The sequence below is a fragment of the Aulostomus chinensis genome, chromosome 18 (assembly GCF_037954235.1).
Source record: "Aulostomus chinensis isolate RoL2024-O1b breed Wild chromosome 18, RoL_Achi_v1.0, whole genome shotgun sequence".
Lineage (NCBI taxonomy): Eukaryota > Metazoa > Chordata > Actinopteri > Syngnathiformes > Aulostomidae > Aulostomus > Aulostomus chinensis.
Window position 1 is genome coordinate 17,401,207 of NC_141337.1, and position 23,086 is coordinate 17,424,292.

The 23,086-nt window shown below is 45.1% G+C and overlaps 1 protein-coding gene and 1 long non-coding RNA gene across 3 annotated transcripts; both read right to left on the reverse strand.

Annotated features, from left to right (window-relative positions):
- Positions 1 to 1,174: 1,174 nt before the first annotated feature.
- Positions 1,175 to 4,943, reverse strand: LOC147245476 (uncharacterized). The gene is made up of 10 exons (XM_086185258.1): positions 4,859 to 4,943; positions 4,383 to 4,597; positions 4,072 to 4,257; positions 3,805 to 3,986; positions 3,443 to 3,566; positions 3,181 to 3,321; positions 3,003 to 3,089; positions 2,725 to 2,912; positions 2,444 to 2,635; positions 1,175 to 2,360 (listed from the first exon to the last, which is right to left on the reverse strand). Exons 2-10 carry the CDS (start codon positions 4,572 to 4,574, stop codon positions 1,175 to 1,177), a joined length of 2,478 nt encoding a protein of 825 aa, XP_086041384.1. The 5' UTR covers positions 4,575 to 4,597; positions 4,859 to 4,943.
- Positions 4,944 to 8,311: 3,368 nt separating this feature from the next.
- Positions 8,312 to 13,593, reverse strand: LOC147245477 (uncharacterized). Of its 2 annotated transcripts, none has more exons than XR_015110066.1 (5): positions 13,455 to 13,593; positions 12,452 to 12,502; positions 9,336 to 9,428; positions 9,010 to 9,126; positions 8,312 to 8,579 (listed from the first exon to the last, which is right to left on the reverse strand). It is a non-coding gene; the product is annotated as an uncharacterized LOC147245477 (long non-coding RNA). The 2 variants fall into 2 exon arrangements; XR_015110065.1 differs by having other exon boundaries at positions 9,336 to 9,499.
- Between the last annotated feature and the right edge of the window lie 9,493 nt (positions 13,594 to 23,086).

Below are 23,086 nucleotides of genomic sequence, written 5' to 3' on the forward strand. Positions count from 1 at the left end.
GGGGACTTTCTGGATGAGGAATTTCACAACGACCACTACTTTCAAGCACCGGGCCGCCATCTGAGGCACTTCTTGTGCGGTCGGCATCTCAGACGTTGATGAGTTGCGCATCCCTGATGTTGATGGGATGTTGCTGCCACTCTTGATTGAGAGGGAGATGATGATTGAGATTGGGAGGGGGTTAAAGCTGGAGTCACAACACACAGTTCTGTTTTTCTCTAGTTTATGTGTGCTAGGTGGTGACGACAGAAGTGCGGCGTAGGCTATGAGAGTAGATTTGCAACAGTCGGAAGTTACAAAAGGCACATGGTTTGGTGTTCATACCACAGAATAACTTTATAGTTCACGATATATTGCTGCAACCCCAATGAGAGATGCCACAAACAAAGAAAGGCCATTTATAGTGTAGGAATGCACATGAACCTACTGGCAAGGGATCAACTATGGTGACAGTCACTGTGAGGGACACTGCTTGGACTAATATGACCTTTTCAAGGCTGCTCAGGCAGTGAAACTCTCACGGTCTCAGGTTTTACACAGCTGAACATCAGTGACACTGACACTAAGATGGACCTTGATATTTCTGATATAATGTTTTGATGACTTCGCTGAACTGAGGGCTAACAAGCACCGCGTGGCTAATGAAAGCAGACAAAGACATCCATGAGTGAAACTTATTTTGCCGTTAATGATTTCTTACTTCACCGCTCGCACTCCATTCATTATTTGTCACAGTGTTTTAACTTTCATCATCAGTGCCAGAAGTAGACTACGCTTTATATCAATTATCTTGATCACTTTCACAAGTTATCATACAGAAATTACTTTGAATTTCTCAACTGATCCGACCACAAGTTTTTAATCTCTTGTTTTTTTTTCCCAGTCTGATCGGCAGCATCTGAGCAGCTCCGCTGGAGCAGGGTCACGTCATCTCAGTGGCATTAATGAGGACACTGCCAGTGCTGCTTCTTCACTTTCCCAACCCAGATTTATGCTGCTCGTCGTAGGGATTGAGCCAACCTCTGGTCAGGTGTGAGGATGAGGACGTGTAGAGAGGACATCAAGGTGATGCCACCTGTATTGTCTTCCCTGGTTACACAGTCGATGGAGTTTCACAGGAACACTGGATGTGAACTTCAATCTGTCTACCCCTCGTCCCCTTCCCTCACACAAACTACAGCCCTTCTTTTTTCCTTTGACCTGCTGGGTCCCTTCTTGGCCTCTTCCTGGTAGGGGTGGTTTCTACCTGGTCCTCGTCGTCCCTTTTTCTCTTATTCCGGCCAAAAGCAGGAGGGTCAGGCCGAATCGAGCTTCTCCTTGTTGCAGCTTCCATCGGCCCAGCAACCTGGTGTTCCACCATGGCAGTCACACACCTCTGTGTCTTGACCTCAGGACCTGCCTGATCCCTTCTAGTCCTCTTCCTGACCCTGGCCATTTCTACCTGGTCCTCGTCATCCCTCTTCCTCTTATAATGGCCTGAAGCACCCTGGTGTTCCGCCCCAGCATTGGCACACACCTGGGTCTTGGCCTCAGGAGCTACAGGGTCCCTTCTAGTCCTCTTCCTGACCCTGGCCATTTCTACCTGGTCCTCGTCATCCCTCTTCCTCTTATAATGGCCTGAAGCACCCTGGTGTTCTGGCCCAGCATTGGCACACACCTGGGTCTTGGCCTCAGGAGCTGCAGGGTCCCTTCTAGTCCTCTTCCTGACCCTGGCCATTTCTACCTGGTCCTCGTCATCCCTCTTCCTCTTATAATGGCCTGAAGCACCCTGGTGTTCCGCCCCAGCATTGGCACACACCTGGGTCTTGGCCTCAGGAGCTGCAGGGTCCCTTCTCTGCCTCTTTATGATCTCAGCAGTTTCTTCTTGGTCCTTGTCATCCCTCTTCCTTTTATTCTTTCTGGAAGCAGGTGAGTCAGGCTGAATCTGGTTGCACTGTTTTCCAGCCTTCATTGGCCCAGCAACCTGGTTTTTCACACAGGCAGTCACACACTTCTGGGTCTTCACCTCAGAACCTGCTGGGTCCCTTCTCGGCATCTTCCTTATCCTGGTGGTTTCTGCCTGGTCCTCGTCATCTCTCTTCCTCTTATTGTGGCCTGAAGCGGGTCTGTCAGGCTGAACCTGGCTGCTCTGGCTCACAGCTTTTATTGGTCCAGCATCCTGGTGTTCCACCCCAGTAGTGGGATGCATCTGGGTCTTGGCCTCAGGACTTGCAGGGTCCCTTCTCTGCTTCTTTCTGTCACGGTTTGTTTCCTTCCGTCTTCTATCAGCCCTTCTCTTTTTCCACCGGCCTGACTGCTGGATGCTGTGGTGGGGAGGCTGGGCTGGATGTTCCTCCACATGTGGATATGCATGACTGGGCCTGTAAAATGGCATTAAGAAGATTCTTTACTTTGAAATAAAAAAGCATCTGTAATAATGGTGTGGTGATGAAGGAGAGCCTACCCATCCAGATGACTAGAAGTCTTGATCTTTTTTGAAGGCTGATGAGATGTCTGAGGTGAATTTTTCTCATCATAATCATCATCGCCGTCGTCAGCATTTCTCTTCCTCTTCACCCCGGAAGGTCGATGACACCTCTGCTTTTCAAGCTTGGGTATCCAGGGTTCAGTCAAAGTTGAGATGGACGACAGTGCACTGTAAGATAGGGAAACAGTCCATCAATTGGGTGAATACAAATGTATAATATATCAAAAATAGCCAGTAGAATCATGGTGTGAACTTACTAGTTGCTGTCAGAGTTAAAGGCCTTCAGGTGGTCCAGGGTAATAAAAGAATGAGCCAGCACCTCGTGAGGCGTTATTCTTTGTGAGGGGTCAAGAATCAGCATCTTTTTTAGCAGGTCCACAAACATCTGGCGGTCAGCCTTGTTGGCAGCCTCGTCTTCAGGAGCCTGCCACTCAGTAACCTGGAACTGGAACCAGCAACAACAATCAAGGTCAGATGTATCTTCAACTACCCCCCCCCCCCCCCCCCCCAAATTTTAACTACGGTCCCCACTTACAAACTCAAGCTGATCAAGAGTGCTGGCCCCGTGGGTCCTGGTATCATATGAGTGGATCCCTGTCTCTGAGAGGAACTGCTCCGGTGTCTGAAGAGAGAAAAACACTGATGAATGGACTTTTTTGAATTCATACTCAGTTTTAAAAACAAAGCTCAGACATGTTGCGCAGCTCTGTCACTTGTGTCAGCATGAGTGAGGAGGTACGAACCTTCAGTCTCCACAGACCCTCTGAGTCTTTCTTGAAAAACTGTTTGGTCTTTAATCCTGACGACAGCATGTGCTGTGGTATGGGTCCCTGGGTGTCCGTGATGTACCTGAGCTGAGGATACAACGCAGTGTCAGCTCACAAAGGCAGTTCATAATCAAGCAACCAATCATTTCCATATTCATCGCCATCGCTTACAAAACATGTCCGTGAAGTTTCTGTGACTGGAACTTACCATGTCGTATTCATCCATCCCAGGGTAGAGCAGGTCACCGAGGAACATGCAAGCAGCCATGAGGCCCACAGACCACATGTCTATGGCTTCTGAATACGGAAGCCCCAAGATTATCTCTGGAGAACTGAGAGGGAATGAACACACAAGAGTGAATGCCACTTTCACTATTATATCATTGATTATATGATAAGTTATGATAAACCTTTAAAATGACTCTTATTCCTGTTATAATTATCATTATTATATTTCAGCTCCTCGCTAAGTCATATTTATACATGTGTATGAATGGATGAAGGGACAGTATGAACTATACCAGCAACCAATACACCACTAAGAGATCAAGTAAAGGTCCAGGTCCTCACCGGAACATGATGGTCTGAAGCTTTCGACCCCGCTGGGCCTGGGAGGCTTCCATGGCGAGGCCAAAGTCAATGATTTTGATCCGCCAAGGCTCCTGCTTATGGTTGACCAGCATCACGTTGTTGAGCTTGAGATCAGCGTGTAGGATCCCTGCTTCCTTCAGTTGGCAGAGTCCACTAGCGAGCTGAAAGGTTATTAAAGGAGAAAAGGGCGATGTGATGACACGTTCTTCTTTGGATGAATGCATAAATGAACGTTGTGGGACATACCTGCTCAATGATAGGCCTGATCTCCGTCAGATGCAATGATGAGCCTTGTCTCTCAAGCATGATGTCCAGCAGAGATTGGTCTAAAGTTTCAAACTCCAGACAAAAATGTTGTCGGTCAATGAAAGCTTGCTCCCAGTGTACAAAGAAGCTTGAATTGAGCGTTTTGATCCTCTGAAGCATGAGCACCTGGAGATAAATGAAAATAAGGTTGTATTCCTTTGAGAGTTGTCGCAGTTTGTGTATTTTAGGGTTCTACACCTAAAGGAATGAGCTCAAGTTCAAGGAAGTATCGTCACAGGGAGATGCAGTACCTCACGTATGCCATCGCTCTTCTCCAGTGTTTTAAGCGCCACAGTTCTTTCACCACCGTTCACGTCAGTCCTCCTGCATTTCATGACTTTGCCAAAGCCTCCTTCGCCCAGGATGGACAAGACCTCGTAGGTGGCGTTAGAGGAGAAGACGATTCCTCCGGGGATCAACGGTTCATTGATTCTGAATGACATATTTGTGGGTGTGATGAATTCAACTATGAGAGAGAAGAGTAGACACAACATTGATTCACGATGTGACACTATCACTACATCTGTATCGACGTGAGAAACATCTATACTTTGGGACTAGATACGGAGCGCAGAATAGGAATATTTGTCCCAGCCTTTTTTTTTTAAATGGAGCACAACGAAGCCTGTGCACACTGCGTACTCATACCCTTTATACCTTGAGAGAGTAATACCTTCTATTGGCTTGGTAACTATTATCAAAGAATATCACTGCTTTTTTCGCTCACCTATACACCACACTTGTCTTTATTGAGACACAAGTGCGAATACGCTGAAGGCCTACACTGATTCACAAGCGTTTGGTTGTCAAGGTGTTGCCAGAAGAAGGCTTGAAGTTTACGGATGAAGCAGAATGGGCTCATATTAGCGATGTCAGAACAGCTGAACTCAGCCAAGATAAGTGTGTGCATTGAAGTCCACCGTCTCTGATGTCAGCAGAGCCTGGAGAGAAGTTGTGACATCACTGACCAGTCTGGTCCAACACAGATCTCACAATTCTGAGGCTGAGCCGACTCTTTTCGCTCTCTGAGGAGGATTCGGTCATTTATTCATTATTCAATCCGTATTTTGTGTGTACGTGTGAGTGTGTGTGTGTGTGTGTGGGGGGGGGGTGTATCCCACAAGGCCTTCAGTATCGTGCTGACTCATCATGAAACATCATTTCATTGTGAATCTCATTTCAACAGGCAGCGCTGTGTGTAGCAACATGTCTGAAAAGAAGTGGAGACGCGGTGTTGCTATTAAAGGTCCTTCTTGTGAGATCATGAATGTCCGCGGTTTGCAGACACATTTTTATTTTTTCATCCATCACCCTGAAGACTGAAGCTTCACAATAATCGAAACTCATTTTGGACTACATTTTGTCACCACAAAGACAAATCTATTTGTGACTGAAAATGGCAGAAAAACTTTGAGAAATCAGTGACTTTTAGATTTTTGGATTAGAAACTTCTCAAAAGCTGGTGGTGGTGCAGTGGTCAGCACTGTTGCCTCACAGCAAGAAGGTTCCAGGTTTGAGTTCCAGCTCCAGCACAGGATCTTTCTGTGTGAGTCTCCATGTTCTCCCTGTTCCTGTGTGGGTTCTCTCTGGTACTCCAGCTTCCTCCCACAGTCCAAAGACATCAAGAGGGGACGAGGCTGATTGATACTCTAAATTGACTGTAGGTGTGGCTGTGAGTGTGAATGGTTGTCTGTCTCTATGTGTTGGTCCTGTGATGGTCTGGTGACCTGTCCAGGATGAACCCCACCTCTCGCCCGTAGCCGCTGGGATAGGCTCCAGGCTAACCCTTGACATTCAAGATATAAAAGGGTAAATAGAAAACACTTTTCAATCACTTCTCAACCTCCAGCTTAACGTCAACCTTTCAGTCTCGTGGATTTCTCTGATAATGTCGAGCCACGCAGTCACTGAGGGGTGTGGGGCAGCAATCAGCTGCGAGTGATCGCCTTCTTGCTGCCACCAGGGCCGAGAGGTTGAGAGGTTTTGGAGGCCCTGTCCCATCAGTGTTGTCTTACTTGTGTCCCCCTCTCTGATGCCCGTGGTGTCCCTCCCTCTCCTCCTCCTCCTCCTCCGCTGTGGCTGTTACCTCCACCTGCTAGGGCCCCGCCTCTGCTTCATGTGCTGCCTCCAGGGGGGTTAGATAGTGAGCGCCCTGCTGGGGGCCTACTATCATCCGGTGATTTCAAGAATCCTGTGAGCTTTGGGATGCTCTTGACTAAGTCTTTTCCCTGATTTTGCTTTTCTGCAGCTAATTTTCCTTTGTGGGCAACGCTCTCAAATTTACTTTTTCCTCCATCATTTTGCAACTCACTCATGCAAAGGGTGAAAGCTTGACACATAAAGGGACGGGACTGGGCTTAGCAAAGGGTTCATATGTTAAGTGATTGACAGGATGTTGTGTATGTGGCCTATGAACACAACTACATCATTAATAAAGACACAGGAGAGATGGACTGAGTTCAAATCCAAAATCCAGAACGTAACAGAGCTAATAGCGCATGTAATGTGTTTCTACAACATAAAGTAGTCCCTATTTATAATATAGGCTATACGGTACACAGGAAAACTGACAAGTTACAAAACAATGTGACTTTTTGAACTCATCGTGTCCCATCGTGTCTCTTGCTTCAGCCCAGGGAAGCTCATGTGGCCTCGGCTGCCAAACTCCATATTTTCAAAAGGCATCATCACTTCCCATCACTTCCTCTGGCAAATCACCCAAATGCAAGAGTTTCCATGACGTAGCAATGTGCAGAATCAGAATTTGTTGCATTAATTTGCCAATAGTTTCCCAGAACACCTGCATCTTTGTGCTTGCCTAGAAGACGTGGTAATGACTTGCCTCTACAGCTCCACGTCCCCTCTGACACGAGGGTGCTGATGACGACTGGTATCTTTGCAACAGAGGAGTAATAAAAAACGAATCAGGTTCTTCCAACTGAACTCGGGCGAATGCACTGAACAAATAGTCGAGAAGACAGTCCTACACATTGTCCCGTTGTCGGGGTGTGATGGTATCCTGCAATTCCGTTTCCCAGTTCTCTTTCATACAATCTGTTGATTTTCTCCGACCCTCTGCAACTCCCCTGTATAGTTTTGAGAGGAGGGATTTAGAGCTGTCAACATATGCCTTCCTGACCAGCTGTATAATCCCACTGGAATCAACATTTGACTGCCTGTCGGCAACTTCTTTCATTAAGTAATGGCGCAGTTGTAGGTTTCTGAAAAAGTCCTGCTTATCAAGATTATGCCGTTCCTGCATTGTCTGAGAGTCTAGGTTCACCAGGTTTCAAAAAACACAGTCAGATATGGGGGTGAGCTCCATCACCAGAGTCCATACATATCCTAGAATCTAGGATATGTATGGACTCTGGTTCATCAAGGACCTTGATGAACCATTGTATAATCCTCCTTGAAAACCTCCATCCATCCATCCATCGTCTTCCGCTTATTCCTATTAAGGGTCGCGGGGGGGGGGGGCTGGAGTCTATCCCAGCGTCAACGGGCAAGAGGTGGGGTTCACCCTGGATGAGTCACCAGTCCATCACAGGACCAACACATAGAGACAGACAATATTCACACTCACAGTCACACCTACAGTCAATTTAGAGTATCAATCAGCCTCGTCCCCTCTTGATGTCTTTGGACTGTGGGAGGAAGCTGGAGTACCAGAGAGAACCCAGCAGGAACAGGGAGAACATGCAGACTCACCCAGAAAGATCCTGTGCTGGAGCTGGAACTCAAACCTGGAACCTTCTTGCTGTGAGGGGACAGTGCTGACCACTGCACCACCGTGCAGCCCCCTTGAAAACCTCATTGCATTTAAATATGTTTTGTTTTGGATATTTTGCTCGGCACTCGTTCATCAAGCTGATGAAACATGCATAAAATGTGTTATGATATGAAAAGCCCACGATGACTTCCAACAATCAAAGGATCTTTATTGTCACCATGCAAAGCCCAAAACAGCTTGCGCCTCATTAAAGGCAGAAAATAGGTTTCATGTTTATTTTACACGAGTTCCAAACCTATTTTCTGCCTTTAATATAAAAAATCCTGGATAAAAACTGACATGAGCAGATGTGGATCACGTGGAAGTACAATCAGTGCTTCAGTCAGGGTTAGGGTTAGGGTTAGGGTTAGGGTTAGGGTTATGCTAACCCTAACCCTAACCCTTGGAGGGAAGGTGATGTTGGTCGAAGTGTACGAGGAGCACTCGAGTGAATCCACAGCAGAAAAGCAGAATCTACTTGAAAACATGCTCGACGAGGTCCGAGTGAGGTGTGAAGCAGAGTGGAGTGTTGCTCTGCTTCACATGGGCTCGAGTGTGCGCTGGTTTCCAAAGGTCTGTCAATCAAAGTTCTGTGTACGTCTTCACACTCAATCTCTGCAGTGTTGACTGGAGGTTGTGTCTGGAATGGCCGCATGACTCCAGCACCTTGTTGCTTCTGTGGACAACACAAACGGATCCTCAGTTTAAATTATTATTATTACTTTTTTTTGGGGGGGGGGGGGGGGGCAAAAAATACATCTCAACTTTGATGCTTCCTAAATTAGAATCTGCTGAGTGAACAAGTCTCAGGGAGGTTCGACATCGTGTGTGGTGACCTCCTGGATGAGCCCCCCCCCCCCCATCGCCTGTGAGACGGTCGCTGAATTTTCAGCTCAGTTTGCAATGAGGTAAAATGATGTGTTCAGGTTTCCAGAAGAATCTCATGTGTCAGTGTTCATAGCACTCACAACCACAACACTTGAAATTCAATGTTAAGTTCCAAAAAGACAACAAACTCATCCCAACACCAAAATGAGAGAGTGAGACCAGAGAGTAGAGATGCTGCAGGTGATAAAACAATCATGGTGACATCTAGAGTTGTGTACCTGGATGCTGTCTGCTGATTGGTTCATGCTTTCTTTGAGGAAGTAGTCCTGTCGAACCACGTGTTCCAAGACCTGGAGGTGGCTGGGAACCACCAACACGGGTTTCACCTCCTCACTCTGATCAGCCCAGACATCAGGCCAGGAGTGGTTGGTGTATAAAAAAGGAAGACAATAATAGAGTATAATTATGCACTGTGTGTACTTGGTACATGTACTTAGACATATTGTGTGTATGTATATTGATATATACATTTTGTACTAACATTTATGGGCTCAGTGTATTTCTGTTTATGAAAACAAATGAATTAGTCACCAAACTACATTACCCAGGACTCCTTGTTCAAGCCAGGCACTTCCTGTGACAGCTCTGATTGGTCCACGTTGTTAAGCTCAGTTCAGCTTCCAGGGAGCTGCTGATGCTACTAGTCACAGACAACTTTTAGAGGATGAGAAGTTTTACTTTTAAAGTAGCCAAGATCCTGAACCTGATCTTTTGAACCAGAGAACACAGAAGAGGAAGTCCAGGTTTTAGGAGAGGAAGTGCAGGTTTTGGAAGGAGAGCAGGCAAGAAAGAGGTCAGCTATAACCTCTCTTCCACTACCATTCTTTGTGCTAAGGTAACTAGCGGTCAGCAGGCTCAGGGTCAGGTACAGACTGAGTGAACGCAGAAAAACGTGGTGTGCCTTTTTGTATTCACATGTATCTCGGGAACAATGACAGTGAGAATGTGCGGCCCTCCACAGGGAGTGTACACACGCTTTGGTCCATTGGTGACACACGACCAACAAATGCGAAAACAATTCCTCCTCAGTAATTTACGCAGCAAAAACAACAGTGAAACACAAGTATGTTCAGCTACACGCGTGAATGTGTGCGCAGCAGGATGGAGGACAACGGTAACTTTGGGCTCATTAGAGGACATGAAAATATATATTTAGAGGCCATGATGAGACCCTTTCCCTTAGACATGAGCCAGTTTTAATATGTGAACAATCATAATAATAAATGAATGAATAAAAATCACAAATAAATGAATCAATAAAAAAGGGTTTAAAATTGGAGGAGGGACACTAAACAGTTACCTTGAATTAATGAGACTACTGTATGATCATTTACTGCGATCAATTTCTGAGTACTTCGTTTACTTCAGTGAACACACATTTATACCTCCCTCATGGGTTCTCATTTACCTGCACCTACATTTACCTTTTCCTCCACATTCACTCTTCACACCTTCATCCATCCCTCCACATGCAGTCAGTTCATTGAGTTTAGTAAATCAAAGGTGTGCCTGTGTACATGTACCCAGTCCCAGTCTACAGGGAGCAGTAAGCTTCCCCATCATGTGTAAATATATCATGTATTACATCAACCAAGTCTTCCAGCTTAGGCACCTCTGTCCTCAGACATTTTCTGGTACCCCCCCCCCCCCCCCTCCCAGCGATCAACATTGTCCTGAACATTTTGATGTTTCCACTTCTTTCAAGTTCAAAGTTTCATTTACCCAAACACAAGAGCTCAGTGTTTTATCCATGCAGTCAAGCTGATTGTCAGGGATCTGCATCGTGTGTGGAAATGGTCAGCTTTAATAACTCCTTCATCTTCGATCCCATTTATTCTGTGCTGATGTTACGCAACATCTGGTCCCGTTCTCTCCAGGATCAGGAGCAGGTTTCCCTCTACTGTTGCCTGTTCATCTCTTCCCATTCTTCCACTGATAGTAAGACGTTTGTCTCTTTCTCCCATTTCTCTTATAAATTCAAACTTTGGTTCATATACTGAAAAGAACATTTGAATATTATCTGACTGATCGCTCCAATTTCAAACTAATATTTCATCAATGAGCTCTGAGGACCGCACCAAATTTTGGGGGTACGGGTTTAGTTTCTCTCCTCACCAGAGCCTAAAAGGTAGATAATCTTCACTCCTGTGAGACCTGCTGAACACTAGTTAGCACAATGAATGGTAGTGGATGCGAAGTACTAACTGCTGTGCTGTCTACAACCCCCCCCCCCCCTCCAATAATATAATATAGGAATCCTTCATGTAAAAGCCAAGTCAATCAGCAAGACACTGCAGGGAATCGAACCCCGTCCCAGTAAACCAGGAGTACCGTTACCAGCGTCTTTTACTTTTTGATGCTACATGAAAGGAAGCAAAACCTGCATTCCACCAGCATGAGAGGGAGATTTATCCAAATGTTTCAGATCATAAATGAACTCAGCAACGCTTCAAGTGACCAGAGTTCAGGTAAGACCACTCTTACTGGAACCACCAGCAGTACTACTGGTCATACTGGTCCTGTGGTATACAGCTCAAGACTGCAGGTCTGATTATTGGAGCCAATTTAGCTTCTGCTTCTAAATGCTGTTGGAATGCAGGAAAAAGAAACCTTGTACCCCCCCCCCCCCCCCATGTCCTCACCTACTACAGTCTAGCCACCTTACTCACCGACTCCCCCATCCCTCACCTAGACTCTTACTGTCCCCCCCCCCCCATGTCCTTACCTACTACAGTCTAATCTAGCCACCTTACTCACCGACTCCCCCCATCCCTCACCTAGACTCTTACTGCCCCCCCCCCCGTTCCACTCCTCTACCACCTCACTTACGTGGGAGGACAGTTTTAAAACGTTTGACTCTCACAGCCTTCCTTCTGTTGGAGGCTTGGGTGCTTAACTGAAGGCGTTTCTCTTTACGAAACGCCCAATAAACCGTCACCCTCCAGTCCCTCTCCTCCCTGCTGTTAAAACCTCTGTCCGTAACCTTCAGCCTCTTCTCCCTGCGATGCTCCCAAATCATTTTCTGCCTCCATTCCCTCTCCTCCCTCTGTCTCATTCTCTCTTCTTCCTGCAGCCTCTCCTGTCTTACCGTTTCCTCTCGGCGGAGGATGGCCTGCCTCAGCCTCGCCTGTTTCATCAAGGCACTTTTGCCCACCTCACCCCTCTGTCGAACTAACTCCTCCCTCATCTTCCTCCCCCACACCCTCCCCTCAGCCATCTCCTGCTCTAACCTCTCCCTCTCCAAACAGGTATCCCTCCTCTTTCTGTACCTTTCCTTTATCCTCCTTTCTTCCTCCTCTGCCTTTCTTACCATTTCCTCTTCTTCCCTTTTCAGCCTCTCTGTCTCCACCATCTTTGCTCTGCTCCCTCTGGAGCTCTCCTGGATTCTCCCTCTGGAGCTCTCCTGGATTCTCTGCCTCTCCTCCTCTTCCTCAGCCTCCTCCACTATCCTCCACCACTCCTTCCCCATCGTCTCTCTGCTTGCTTCCCAGCCAAATTCAAACACCCTAATTGACACCAGTCAAAATGACCACGTGACCATATAAATACATTAATTGACAAATAAATACACAATCATATGTAAATATCAACTTTCAAATCAGCAACAATAAAATCACAATCCTTCAACAAATCAGCTGAACTCTGTCTCTCCACACTGACCTTCTGTTACCTGCCTCCTTCTGCTGCTGTTCAGTCCTCTGCTTGTGAACTCTAGAAAAATGAGAACACTAGAATAATATAGACACAACATGAAAATGAAACAGGAGTTTATACTTCTGCTATTTCATTTATGTAAATGTCTCCATTTAATAATGTGATTTAGAGAAGTTCTTCTCAAACATGTACAGTGTGTAAAGTTAGGTCTGAAAATGAAACAAGGCTCAATCCAACAGTTGACCTCCAACCCCCAAACCTCAACTTTCCCTGCACTCAGAAGAAACTAGAAACTATGAGGTTTCTGGTGAGGAGGAGAAACTTAAATCTGCATTCTTCCATCATTTATTAGCTCTTTAATACAGTGTTAAACCAGCAATAGATCCATCCAACGTGACATGAACTAAATATCCCGGAGCTTCTCTAACACAGTAAAGCGATACATGGACGACCTTGACCTTAGAGATGCCTGACCTCTCCAAACACATTAAAACAGTATAAACTTCCTCCTCAACCTTCCAGGAATCCTTCCAAGGATTGATTCCTTAACAACTCCATCGCCAAGTCTCCACCATTCGAACACAGACACACATCTTAAACTGTTGAATATAAATGTGGGTTTGGCAGGTTTGTCACTTATTGATCTGTGACATTCATAATTTATTTCTGAAAAAGTCCGAGTCCAAAGACTGAAATCAAACTAGCCAGTGAATCATATTAATGTCGGGAAATAAAGCATGGACGATGTAGCGTAAAAACATTTGCCTTTATCACCGAATAAAAACTCCAGTCTAAATGCTTCTAGCAGGGTTAATTTGCTCAGCGTATTAAATTACATATTCACACTGTTCAAAGCTTCAAACAGTATGAACAGAAATGTCCGAACATTTACGTAGAATTAGCATCCCGGCTAATTTTGAACAGCATTCCCGGCGCAGGAAGGCTAATTCAGCCTAGCCTAGCATGGTGGGACATTCGTCTGGTAAGAAGCAGGTGGGTCTGGTCTCACCGCTCAGAGGCTCCCCCAAGGTCGCTGAAGACACCGAAGCTCCAAAAAAAGTCTGGGAAACTCCTTCAATGAACTCCCTGAAAGTCTCAGTGGCGCTTCCGAGAGTCCGTGACTTCCCTGGCGGCTCGAGGTGAACCAACCGTTAATGACCGCTGCCTTTATATAGGCTGCTTTACATACGTCACTCATCTCATGATGGGCGGGGCTATGAGGGAGAACCTGGTTGCTAGGTGCGTCATTGTTGTTTTTTAATTCTCCTCATCCCGTCCGGACTGATGGCTCATTCAATATTGATATACATGGTCAACATATATATTTATATAAATTGTTATGGCTATAGAACATTCCTTCAATAAATGAATAAATGTATCAATTACATCTAAATATATCGTGTCTTAGTGTTAGGAACCCAATGTAGTTTAATAAATAAATAAAAGGAGTCTGACTAAAAAGGATGATTTTATTGCTTGCCACATTTATTTAACTGTGGAGAACCAAAATGATTCATCATGCATGTCATGCGACAGTCGTTCTTTTATTGAAAAGGAGATTTTAAAGTCAATGAAGATTTCTACTGATTAAATATGTGTAAATTAACAGAAGGCCCACCTCAGTAGATTTGGTATTGGTACAAATAAGCAAAGTTTTAAATCTCTTATGATCAAACAGACATAAAACTCCTTCAACAACGGATTCTTTTTTACTTCACAAGTGTTGAATCAATTAGGTTTAAAACAGATCGTAGTCTATAATTAAACATCTCGAACTACAGGGACAGACAACACGTGAGACATGAACAGAGTAAAAACAAAGTGCAGAGAGAAAACAACACTGGGAAGTGAAGACAAAGTTAAATTTACAAATGAACCAAATAAAAATATAAATCTGAATATGACACATCTAAAGGTGGTATTCTGTAGTTGTCTAAGTGCAAAGTGTTGCACATTGCAGTCAGGGTTTGCCAGGGTTTTCCAGTTGTGGTATACACACACCTTATTAACTTAAAAGAGCATTAAAGAGTTCAAACACATGATTCGTTCCAATCGCTTTCTTGTTTGTACAGTCTTTAATTGTAGAACAATGCTGCTGGATGTCCATAAGAAAGAGATCAATATTTGGTTTGCAGTCTGTGCATTTTCTTTTGTGAATGTGAAATTTCCCAAGCAGCTGGATTAGTTGGACAAAAAAAAAACTGTATCATTGTCCAGATTTCCTTCAAAATAAATAAAAATGTCCTTTTCTTGTCAAAGAATTGCTCGTCCTGTTATTGTGTACAATAAGCGCTGCTGCACCTCTGACGCCTGCGCTCTTCCCCTCCTTTCCCGCCTTCTCCACCAGGGGCCACAGCTTGCTCCTTGCGTCTTTATCTTCTTGGGTCAGGTCCTCCAGGATCTTGATCTTTCTCTCTTTGAGGACACCAGAGGTTCTGGCGTCCTTCCAGATCTTGTCTCTGTGGGACCGGGACAGGAACTGGACGACGATCCGGCGGCTGGAGCGATCTTCTCCGGAGCGGGGACCCAGGCGGTGCGCGATGTCCACGGAGAGGGGCAGCGGGTCACCGGTGTCTGGGGAGATCTGGCTGAAGAGGTCAGCGATGATCTACTTGACGGTTACTCCGGGCCGCTCGGGGATCCCTGCGACCCGGAGATTCCACCTTCTCTTGTAGGCGTCCAGGTCGTTGCACCTCTCATGGAGCGCTGCGTTTTCTTTCTCCGGAGTGTCAACTCTGGTCTGGAAATCGTCAGTTTTCGTCGTCACATCCTTCACTTGTCTCCCCAAGAATTCAAGGGACTCTGTGACGCTTCTCAAAGTGTCTGTGTTGGATTGAACAGAGCTTTCCAGGGACCGTAGCCGTCTGAGGGATTCTTCTTGCATCCTCTCTCTCTCCGTGGCTGACAGCAAGCGAGAGGTGAGCCCAGGCTGCTCCTCCTCTCCACTGTTCGGTGTCTTTGTTTGTTTGGATGGTGGCACATGTGGAGACTCCGGAGAGGGCTCTGACTGTGCCCCCTCAGAGTTCAGAAGCTCGTCCATGACTTGCAGCGACTCTTCAGTTACTTCCGTGCATAAGAATGCATCTTGTCAAGAAGGAAGTTCTTCCTCATTTTCAAAACTGCGTTTTTTCGACCCTCCGACCACAGCAACACTCACCTCCTCACACTCGCTGTGTTACGAGTGCGACGCTGAGGAGAAGGAGGGAAGGATCGCTTCAACAATGACGTCTGAAAAGACCGGTCGTGATACCGTTGAAGAAGCCCCCGCCACTTTCAAATGGTTTGTTTGGCAGCATTTTGGTTTCCCAGTGGAAATTTCTGTCCCTGCTACCTCCGTTCCAAGTGAGCGCATCTTTTCAACAACAGGAGACGTAGTCAATGCGCAAAGGTCCCAACTGCTGGCAGAGAATGTGGACATGCTTATATTAAAAATAATATATTGCACACATAATAATACATACATCTTATAAATGATAATAATATTAAAAACGAACATGGATGTGTAGTGCAGCAAGTTGTCAGTGCCATACATGTTCAGGCTCTTTGCACGATTTGCACCCTGCATTGTGCACGCTGCCTTCACGTGAGTGCCCCAGTAAAAAAAAAAACAAAAAAAACAGCAGCAGCGGCGAGCGGTTTTATTGAGGAGGAGGAGAGTCAGACGTTGACAAAATGAGCTCAAGGAAACGAAGCAGCATTTGGATGCACTTTTCTTTAGTGGCAGACAGTAAGTCTAAATGTAACATATGCCAAAAAAATATTTCTATTAAGTCAGGCTCCATCTGCACAGACACCTGAAAACGCAACATCCAACAATCAAAGTGGCAGAGGTGAGAACAGAGCCAGATGACTCACATGACAATCAAGTCTCTGAAAATGCCAGTGCTTCTTCTGCCTCCACATCAGGTAGTGCTAGACGTCATACCAGTGCTCCCATCACTCTAGCCACAGCTACAGCAGCCTCTGATACCACTGGGCCCACATACACTTTGCCTGACCAGCCACCTGCTGCTGCTACCACAAAAACAAAGCAGACATCTCTTAGTCAGTACTTTACAGCTCCTGTCTTGACCCCATTGAGACAGGAGAAGAAAGATGAAGCGCTGGCAAAGATGATAGCTACTGACTTGCAGCCATTTCAAATTGTGGAAGACAGAGGATTCAAAAACTTCTGCTATGCTCTCAACCCCTCCTATATTCCTCCATCGGAAGGTATTTTTCAGAGAGTGTCTGAAATGCATGAGAGAGAAGTAGCATCACTTAGGAGAAGGGTGTCCAAAGTGTCAGCAGTGTGCCTAACAACGGATTGTGGGACGTCAAGGGTTACCACCTCATTCATGTCTGTAACATGTCACTTTACTGAAGATGTCCACGTGTCCTCCTGCCTACTGGACTGTTTTGAATTCAGTGAGCGGCACACAGCAGACAACCTGGCAGAAAAGCTTCGTAGTGTTGCAGCAGAGTGGGGGATTGATAAGAAAGTGGTGTGCTGCTTAACTGACAATGCTGCAAACATTACTAAGGCTATTCAAATAACAGGATGGAGCCAACTCCCATGCCTGGCACATACCATTAATCTTGTGGTCAGAGATGCCCTTAAAGGTCCACAATCTATCATCGATAAAGTTGAAGAGGCAGTGGAGCACTTTCACAGAAGCTGCACAAAAACTGAAGGAAACACAGCTCCAAATGGAGGTGGATGAACTACGACTCCAACAGGATTGTGTCACAAGATGGAACTCCACGTATGACATGTTGCAGAGTTTTCTGACCAACAAAAATCCCATCGTGTCCACCCTGGCCATCACCAATGCACCAGTCCGCCTTTTATCCCAAGAAGAATGGACGACACTGCAGGAAATGTGCACCATCTTGAAACCATTTGAGGAGGTCACTGTTGAACTCAGTGCAGAAAGGTATGTTGTTAAGGAGTAGATTTCTAACGCATGCGTGCAAATTACCTGATACTAAATTATGAATATTTGTTACCATAGTAGATATCTGTTTAGTACATTGTAATATTTGTCATTGTTTAACCACTTTATAATCGTATCCTCAAAGTAATATGTATTTTTTTGGTCACTAGCTACAGCCTCAAAAGTCCTACTACTGGCTAGGGGACTGCAAAGAGCCACGAACGACAAAAGACTGGTCAACTGTATTTGTGCAAGCATGTCGACTAGATTCCATCGAATCGAATCAAACCACATCCTTGCAGATGCTGCTGCTCTTGACCCTCGATTTAAGAGAATGTCTTTCGCTGATGCAAGAACTGCAGATGAGACCTTCCAGAGGATATCAACTGCTATCAGACAACATTTATTCCTGAGAAAAATACACCAGCAGGGTTACTTGTGTTAGCTGGCATTTAGATTGTCCTAGCCTGCAGTTAGCATGTGCTAGCCTGCAGTTAGCATGTGCTAGCCTGCAGTTAGCATGTGCTAGCCTGCAGTTAGCATGTGCTAGCCAGCGGTTAGCTTGACTTAGCTTGTAGAATCACCAACCTGTTCACTCAGTCACATCTTTTACTGCAGCTAACTGTTGTGACGCAACATTGGGTGTCTCCATTGTCAGGGTGGTGAAATTGTAGCATTGACTAAAACAGCGGTGATCAGCCACTACAGCGCCGCCCCTCCTTCACTCACATCATCCAATGTGCAGGGCCCACAAGGTCATCAAGTGCTAAGCTACCAATAAGCCTATCTACAGACTAGCAGTTACAGGTGGGGCCGACATCACCAGCCTCAGCTCACATCAGGCAATATGTGGATATTAGATTTTTTTATTGTGGAATGATCCAGGTGGGATTTGTAGGTTAGGGTTTCGGTTTCTGTGGTATCGAAATCCCTTCAGATTTTTTTTTTCTGTGCAAATGCATCCAAATGAATTGTGATATTAATTTGTCTCATTCTTGATATTTCCCTTTGGGAGTTCTGCAGGTATGTTTTGGAACAGATACAATGATCTGGGTAACAAGGTCATTTTTATTGCTTCCACCCTCTGTCCTAATCCTAAATAGGGAACCAGATTCCACCTCATCAGATCAGATTTAATTTTGGACAATAGGGGGTCGTAGTTCTCTTATATGGTCAAGTTCATGTCTTTTTTTGAATGTTCACACCTTGATATTTAATTGACTTTGATTCCCGGCTAACTTTAAATTCCTCGCTGATGGACTGGCAAGGAGGACAATTAAATGTCAAAATTTGAGATTTGTGTGTATTTAGTTGATAATCTGATAATATGTCACATTCCCTCAGGGTTATGAGGAAAGGGAAGCGAATGGCTGCCCCAAGTTTATCAAATTGTCATCAGTAAATAGGGCAACTTTGTGTTCTTCTTGAGACACCCTGATGCCCTCGATCTTCTGATTCTGCCTCATCCACTGACCCAAGGACTCTGTAAAGATGGCAAATAATAGCAGGGACACAGGGCAACCCTGTCGACATTCCTGTCTTGTTCAAAATTATTTGATAATCCTCCATTAATCCGAATACATATATAAAATTTATATATTTTCTTATGTAAGAACGACCAGTTGACAGAGTCGAATGCCTTCTCTGCATCTAACAAGACAGCCTCTAAATTGTCTTTATGTGGTGGTAATATCCTCCTGACGTTGTCCCCTGTTTGTCTCTGTCTAATGAACCCCGTTTGATCCAACTGGATAACATCGTCAAGTATTATTTCCAAGCATTTTACCCGAATTGACATGAGGAGTTTATCATCCTGGTTCAAGAGCAATCTGTCCAATCTTTACCATCTTTTGGTATTACAGTTATAAATGCTTCCGTCCAAGATGGAGGAATCTCTCCTTTTTTTAAGGACCCAATTGAATGTTGTCAGTTACAATGGAGATAAAGAGTCTTTCATTTTTCCTTTAAGTACATTTAAATTAAGTCCCAGGGAAAAATTTTTTTTTTATTATGTTTTAAACTGAAATGTAGGCAAACTGGGCTGTGGTTTGACAAGTCCTTTATGCCACATTTACCAGACCTTACAAAACTGATATCTTTACATAAAAAAAAGACCAATCCTTGAGTAGGTTTTATGTGTTGGGGGAATACAAAGTGTAGTGTCTAGTTGTGGGGCTGAACTCCCTCCATATGTCACAAATTTCCATCTCTCTTATCATCTTTTCCGACACATCCCACTTTTTTCTCAGTCTCAGATCAAAGTCACCACCACAAACCACCATTCCCTTGGCGTTTGTGATCATGAGATCAAAGATTTGTCTGTAGAACCCCCACGTTGCACCTGGAGGTGCATATACATTTAGGAGAGAGGCTTCTGATCCTTCGAATGTTCCTACAAGCATATTATACCTTCTTTCTTTGCCCTTAATTTCTGATATCTGTTCAAAAATTACTCTTTTCAAGATCATCTCACCCCCCCCCCCCCTTTGTGTCCTGTTTTATAGGATGAGGAGTAAACCTGGTTAAAGCCCTGCCTTTTAAGTTTAGCATGCTCAAACTACGTACGCCACAATGGGGGTCCTCAGCATGTATTCACTCCCTGAAACGAGACGTTACTAGAGCGCATGACTATCTTGCTGAGACCCTGGATAAAAGCCGTGAGAGAAAGAGTGGAGCTGAATGAATCTGATAGCTCCTCACGACACCTCCGATTGTTTTTTATTAAAGAGAGCGAAATCATCTGAACCTGACCCTGATGGTCGGAGGCGAGCAAACCACAGACGTTGGCAGTGAATGGACCAAGATCCTGGTGTGGCCAGCTGTGGCGTCTTTGGGACCATCAACACTCTCCTTCTTCTAGATACAGATAGGATCACATGCAAGGCTACCAGGAAGTAGTAGTAGTAGTAGAATAACAAATTTTAAGAAACACACACACACACACACACACACACACACTCAAAACGCTAAAAGAACATGAACACACACAAAAAAAAAAAACCTGATTAGAACAGCCTAGTTGAATGAAAACTTCATACATTTCGCCCACGTCTCAAGTTGGACTTATTGTTTTGAGGTCTTGTTTGTGACCCTGAGGGAGCCGAGATGTTTTGCTGGTTCGTAGGGAAAGCCTCCATGCGTTTCCAGCAGTGGAGGGCCATTTTTCACAGGGATCCTTGTTTTAGCTGAGTCAGATCTTCCCCGATCACACAAATTATGTTATTCATGTCCTTCACCTCGCCCTAACGCCTTCCATGGCAGGGATTTATTAATTGTTTGTTCCACAGCCAAGACTACCATGCCTCCTTAGCGTGGAGAATCCGCGCCGAGACATAAGTTCGCCCGTCAATCCATCTATTATTCTCCCGCAACACCTTCTTTGTTATCATAGATGTGGACTTGCTCTCTGACCCTTCCTCTATGCCACGAATTCTTATATTCTCCCATCTTGCTCTTCACTCTTGATCCGTTAGCTTATCTTCCAACCTAGCCTGTAGCTTTAGCGGTTCCCTCATAGCCTCCCCCATCCCCTACACTCTTTCCTCTGTCTCTGATAGTCACATTTTGACTTAATCAACTCTGCTGTTAGTTGCCTTAATGTCCTGTCATATCTATCGGAGAGTGTCTGCGTTTTCACACCGAAACGCTCAGCTCTTTCAATATCGTATGTGGGCTAGCTATGTCCACATCAACCTGTAGCCCCTGTGTCAGGATGGCTAGCTGCTTTGTCATCACCTGACTTGTGCGCAGCTGTATGAGCCCTTTCTTTCGTCTGTGAAACCTTTTTTAGTTTTGGTTTGGGCGTATTATAAACACCTCTAACTTCTTCTGTTAAGATGAAAAAAATCTTTCAACAAAATGTCATTTTTCTTGATGAACGAGGCGCTCTGGCAATGTGCTTCCTGCCTCATGGCAGTTAAACTGGAAGTCCCAAAAACTGCCATTTTTAAATTATATCATTAGAACCTGGTTTAAAATTTGAGTGGGTTCTCTCTTTGTTCTTGCTATATCCCTCTACCAGGTTTGGAGAAAATATGCTTTAGTTTTGGCACAATCCTGCTGAAGGATAGACACAAAGACAAAAGCCTCTGGAAACATGAGCTCCTCAGGCAGAGCCAATATCAGGCAGTGCAGCTCATTGAGGACCAGAAAGAACTCAGTGTTAGGCTTGGAACCAGAACTGGCGAGTCAAGTGAGGTAGAACCCCAGAGGCAGACAGACACAGAAGGAATTCCAAATTTAATGCTTTTATTTAAGGATTAAATAAAATTGCCAATCTATAATAAAACTTAAACTAATGGGGCCTAAGTGGGGGGAATGTGTGGCTGTCCGGAGGAGACAGAGCGTAAATGGAGTGTGTCGTACGACCTCAAGTGTGTTGTGGCTGCTGGTGTCTCGCGTGTGGAATCTCGTGTGGTGCCGCTATGTAAATGTAGATGGTGGCAGTGTTGTATATGTGTGGGCGATAACCGAGTCCGTGATCAAGAGTGGGGGGACTTGGAGGAGCAGTCCAGGTCCAGGGGTATGGGAGCGTTGTGTGAATCCAGGGGATTTTCTGGATGAGGAATTTCACAACGACCACTACTTTCAAGCACCGGGCCGCCATCTGAGGCACTTCTTGTGCGGTCGGCATCTCAGACGTTGATTAGTTGCGCGTCCCTGATGTTGATGGGATGTTGCTGCCACACTTGATTGAGAGGGAGATGATGATTGAGATTGGGAGGGGGTTAAAGCTGGAGTCACAACACACGGTTCTGTTTTTCTCTTGTTTATGTGTGCTAGGTGGTGACGACAGAAGTGCGGCGTAGGCTATGAGAGTAGATTTGCAACAGTCGGAAGTTTGCTAATAAAAGGCACATGGTTTGGTGTTCATACCACAGAATAACTTTATAGTTCACGATATATTGCTGCAACCCCAATGAGAGATGCCACAAACAAAGAAAGGCCATTTATAGTGTAGGAATGCACATGAACCTACTGGCAAGGGATCAACTATGGTGACAGTCACTGTGAGGGACACTGCTTGGACTAATATGACCTTTTCAAGGCTGCTCAGGCAGTGAAACTCTCACGGTCTCAGGTTTTACACAGCTGAACATCAGTGACACTGACACTAAGATGGACCTTGATATTTCTGATATAATGTTTTGATGACTTCGCTGAACTGAGGGCTAACAAGCACCGCGTGGCTAATGAAAGCAGACAAAGACATCCATGAGTGAAACTTATTTTGCCGTTAATGATTTCTTACTTCACCGCTCGCACTCCATTCATTATTTGTCACAGTGTTTTAACTTTCATCATCAGTGCCAGAAGTAGACTACGCTTTATATCAATTATCTTGATCACTTTCACAAGTTATCATACAGAAATTACTTTGAATTTCTCAACTGATCCGACCACAAGTTTTTAATCTCTTGTTTTTTTTTCCCAGTCTGATCGGCAGCATCTGAGCAGCTCCGCTGGAGCAGGGTCACGTCATCTCAGTGGCATTAATGAGGACACTGCCAGTGCTGCTTCTTCACTTTCCCAACCCAGATTTATGCTGCTCGTCGTAGGGATTGAGCCAACCTCTGGTCAGGTGTGAGGATGAGGACGTGTAGAGAGGACATCAAGGTGATGCCACCTGTATTGTCTTCCCTGGTTACACAGTCGATGGAGTTTCACAGGAACACTGGATGTGAACTTCAATCTGTCTACCCCTCGTCCCCTTCCCTCACACAAA

Coding starts and splice junctions, on each gene's coding strand:
- LOC147245476 (XM_086185258.1), bottom strand. CDS start 4,574: ATGTCATTCAGAATCAATGAACCGTTGATCCCCGGAGGAATCGTCTTC. Junction 3,567..3,804: donor CTTCAGACCATCATGTTCCG/GTGAGGACCTGG, acceptor ATTCCCTCTCAG/TTCTCCAGAGATAATCTTGG. Junction 2,913..3,002: donor CTCTTGATCAGCTTGAGTTT/GTAAGTGGGGAC, acceptor TGCTGGTTCCAG/TTCCAGGTTACTGAGTGGCA.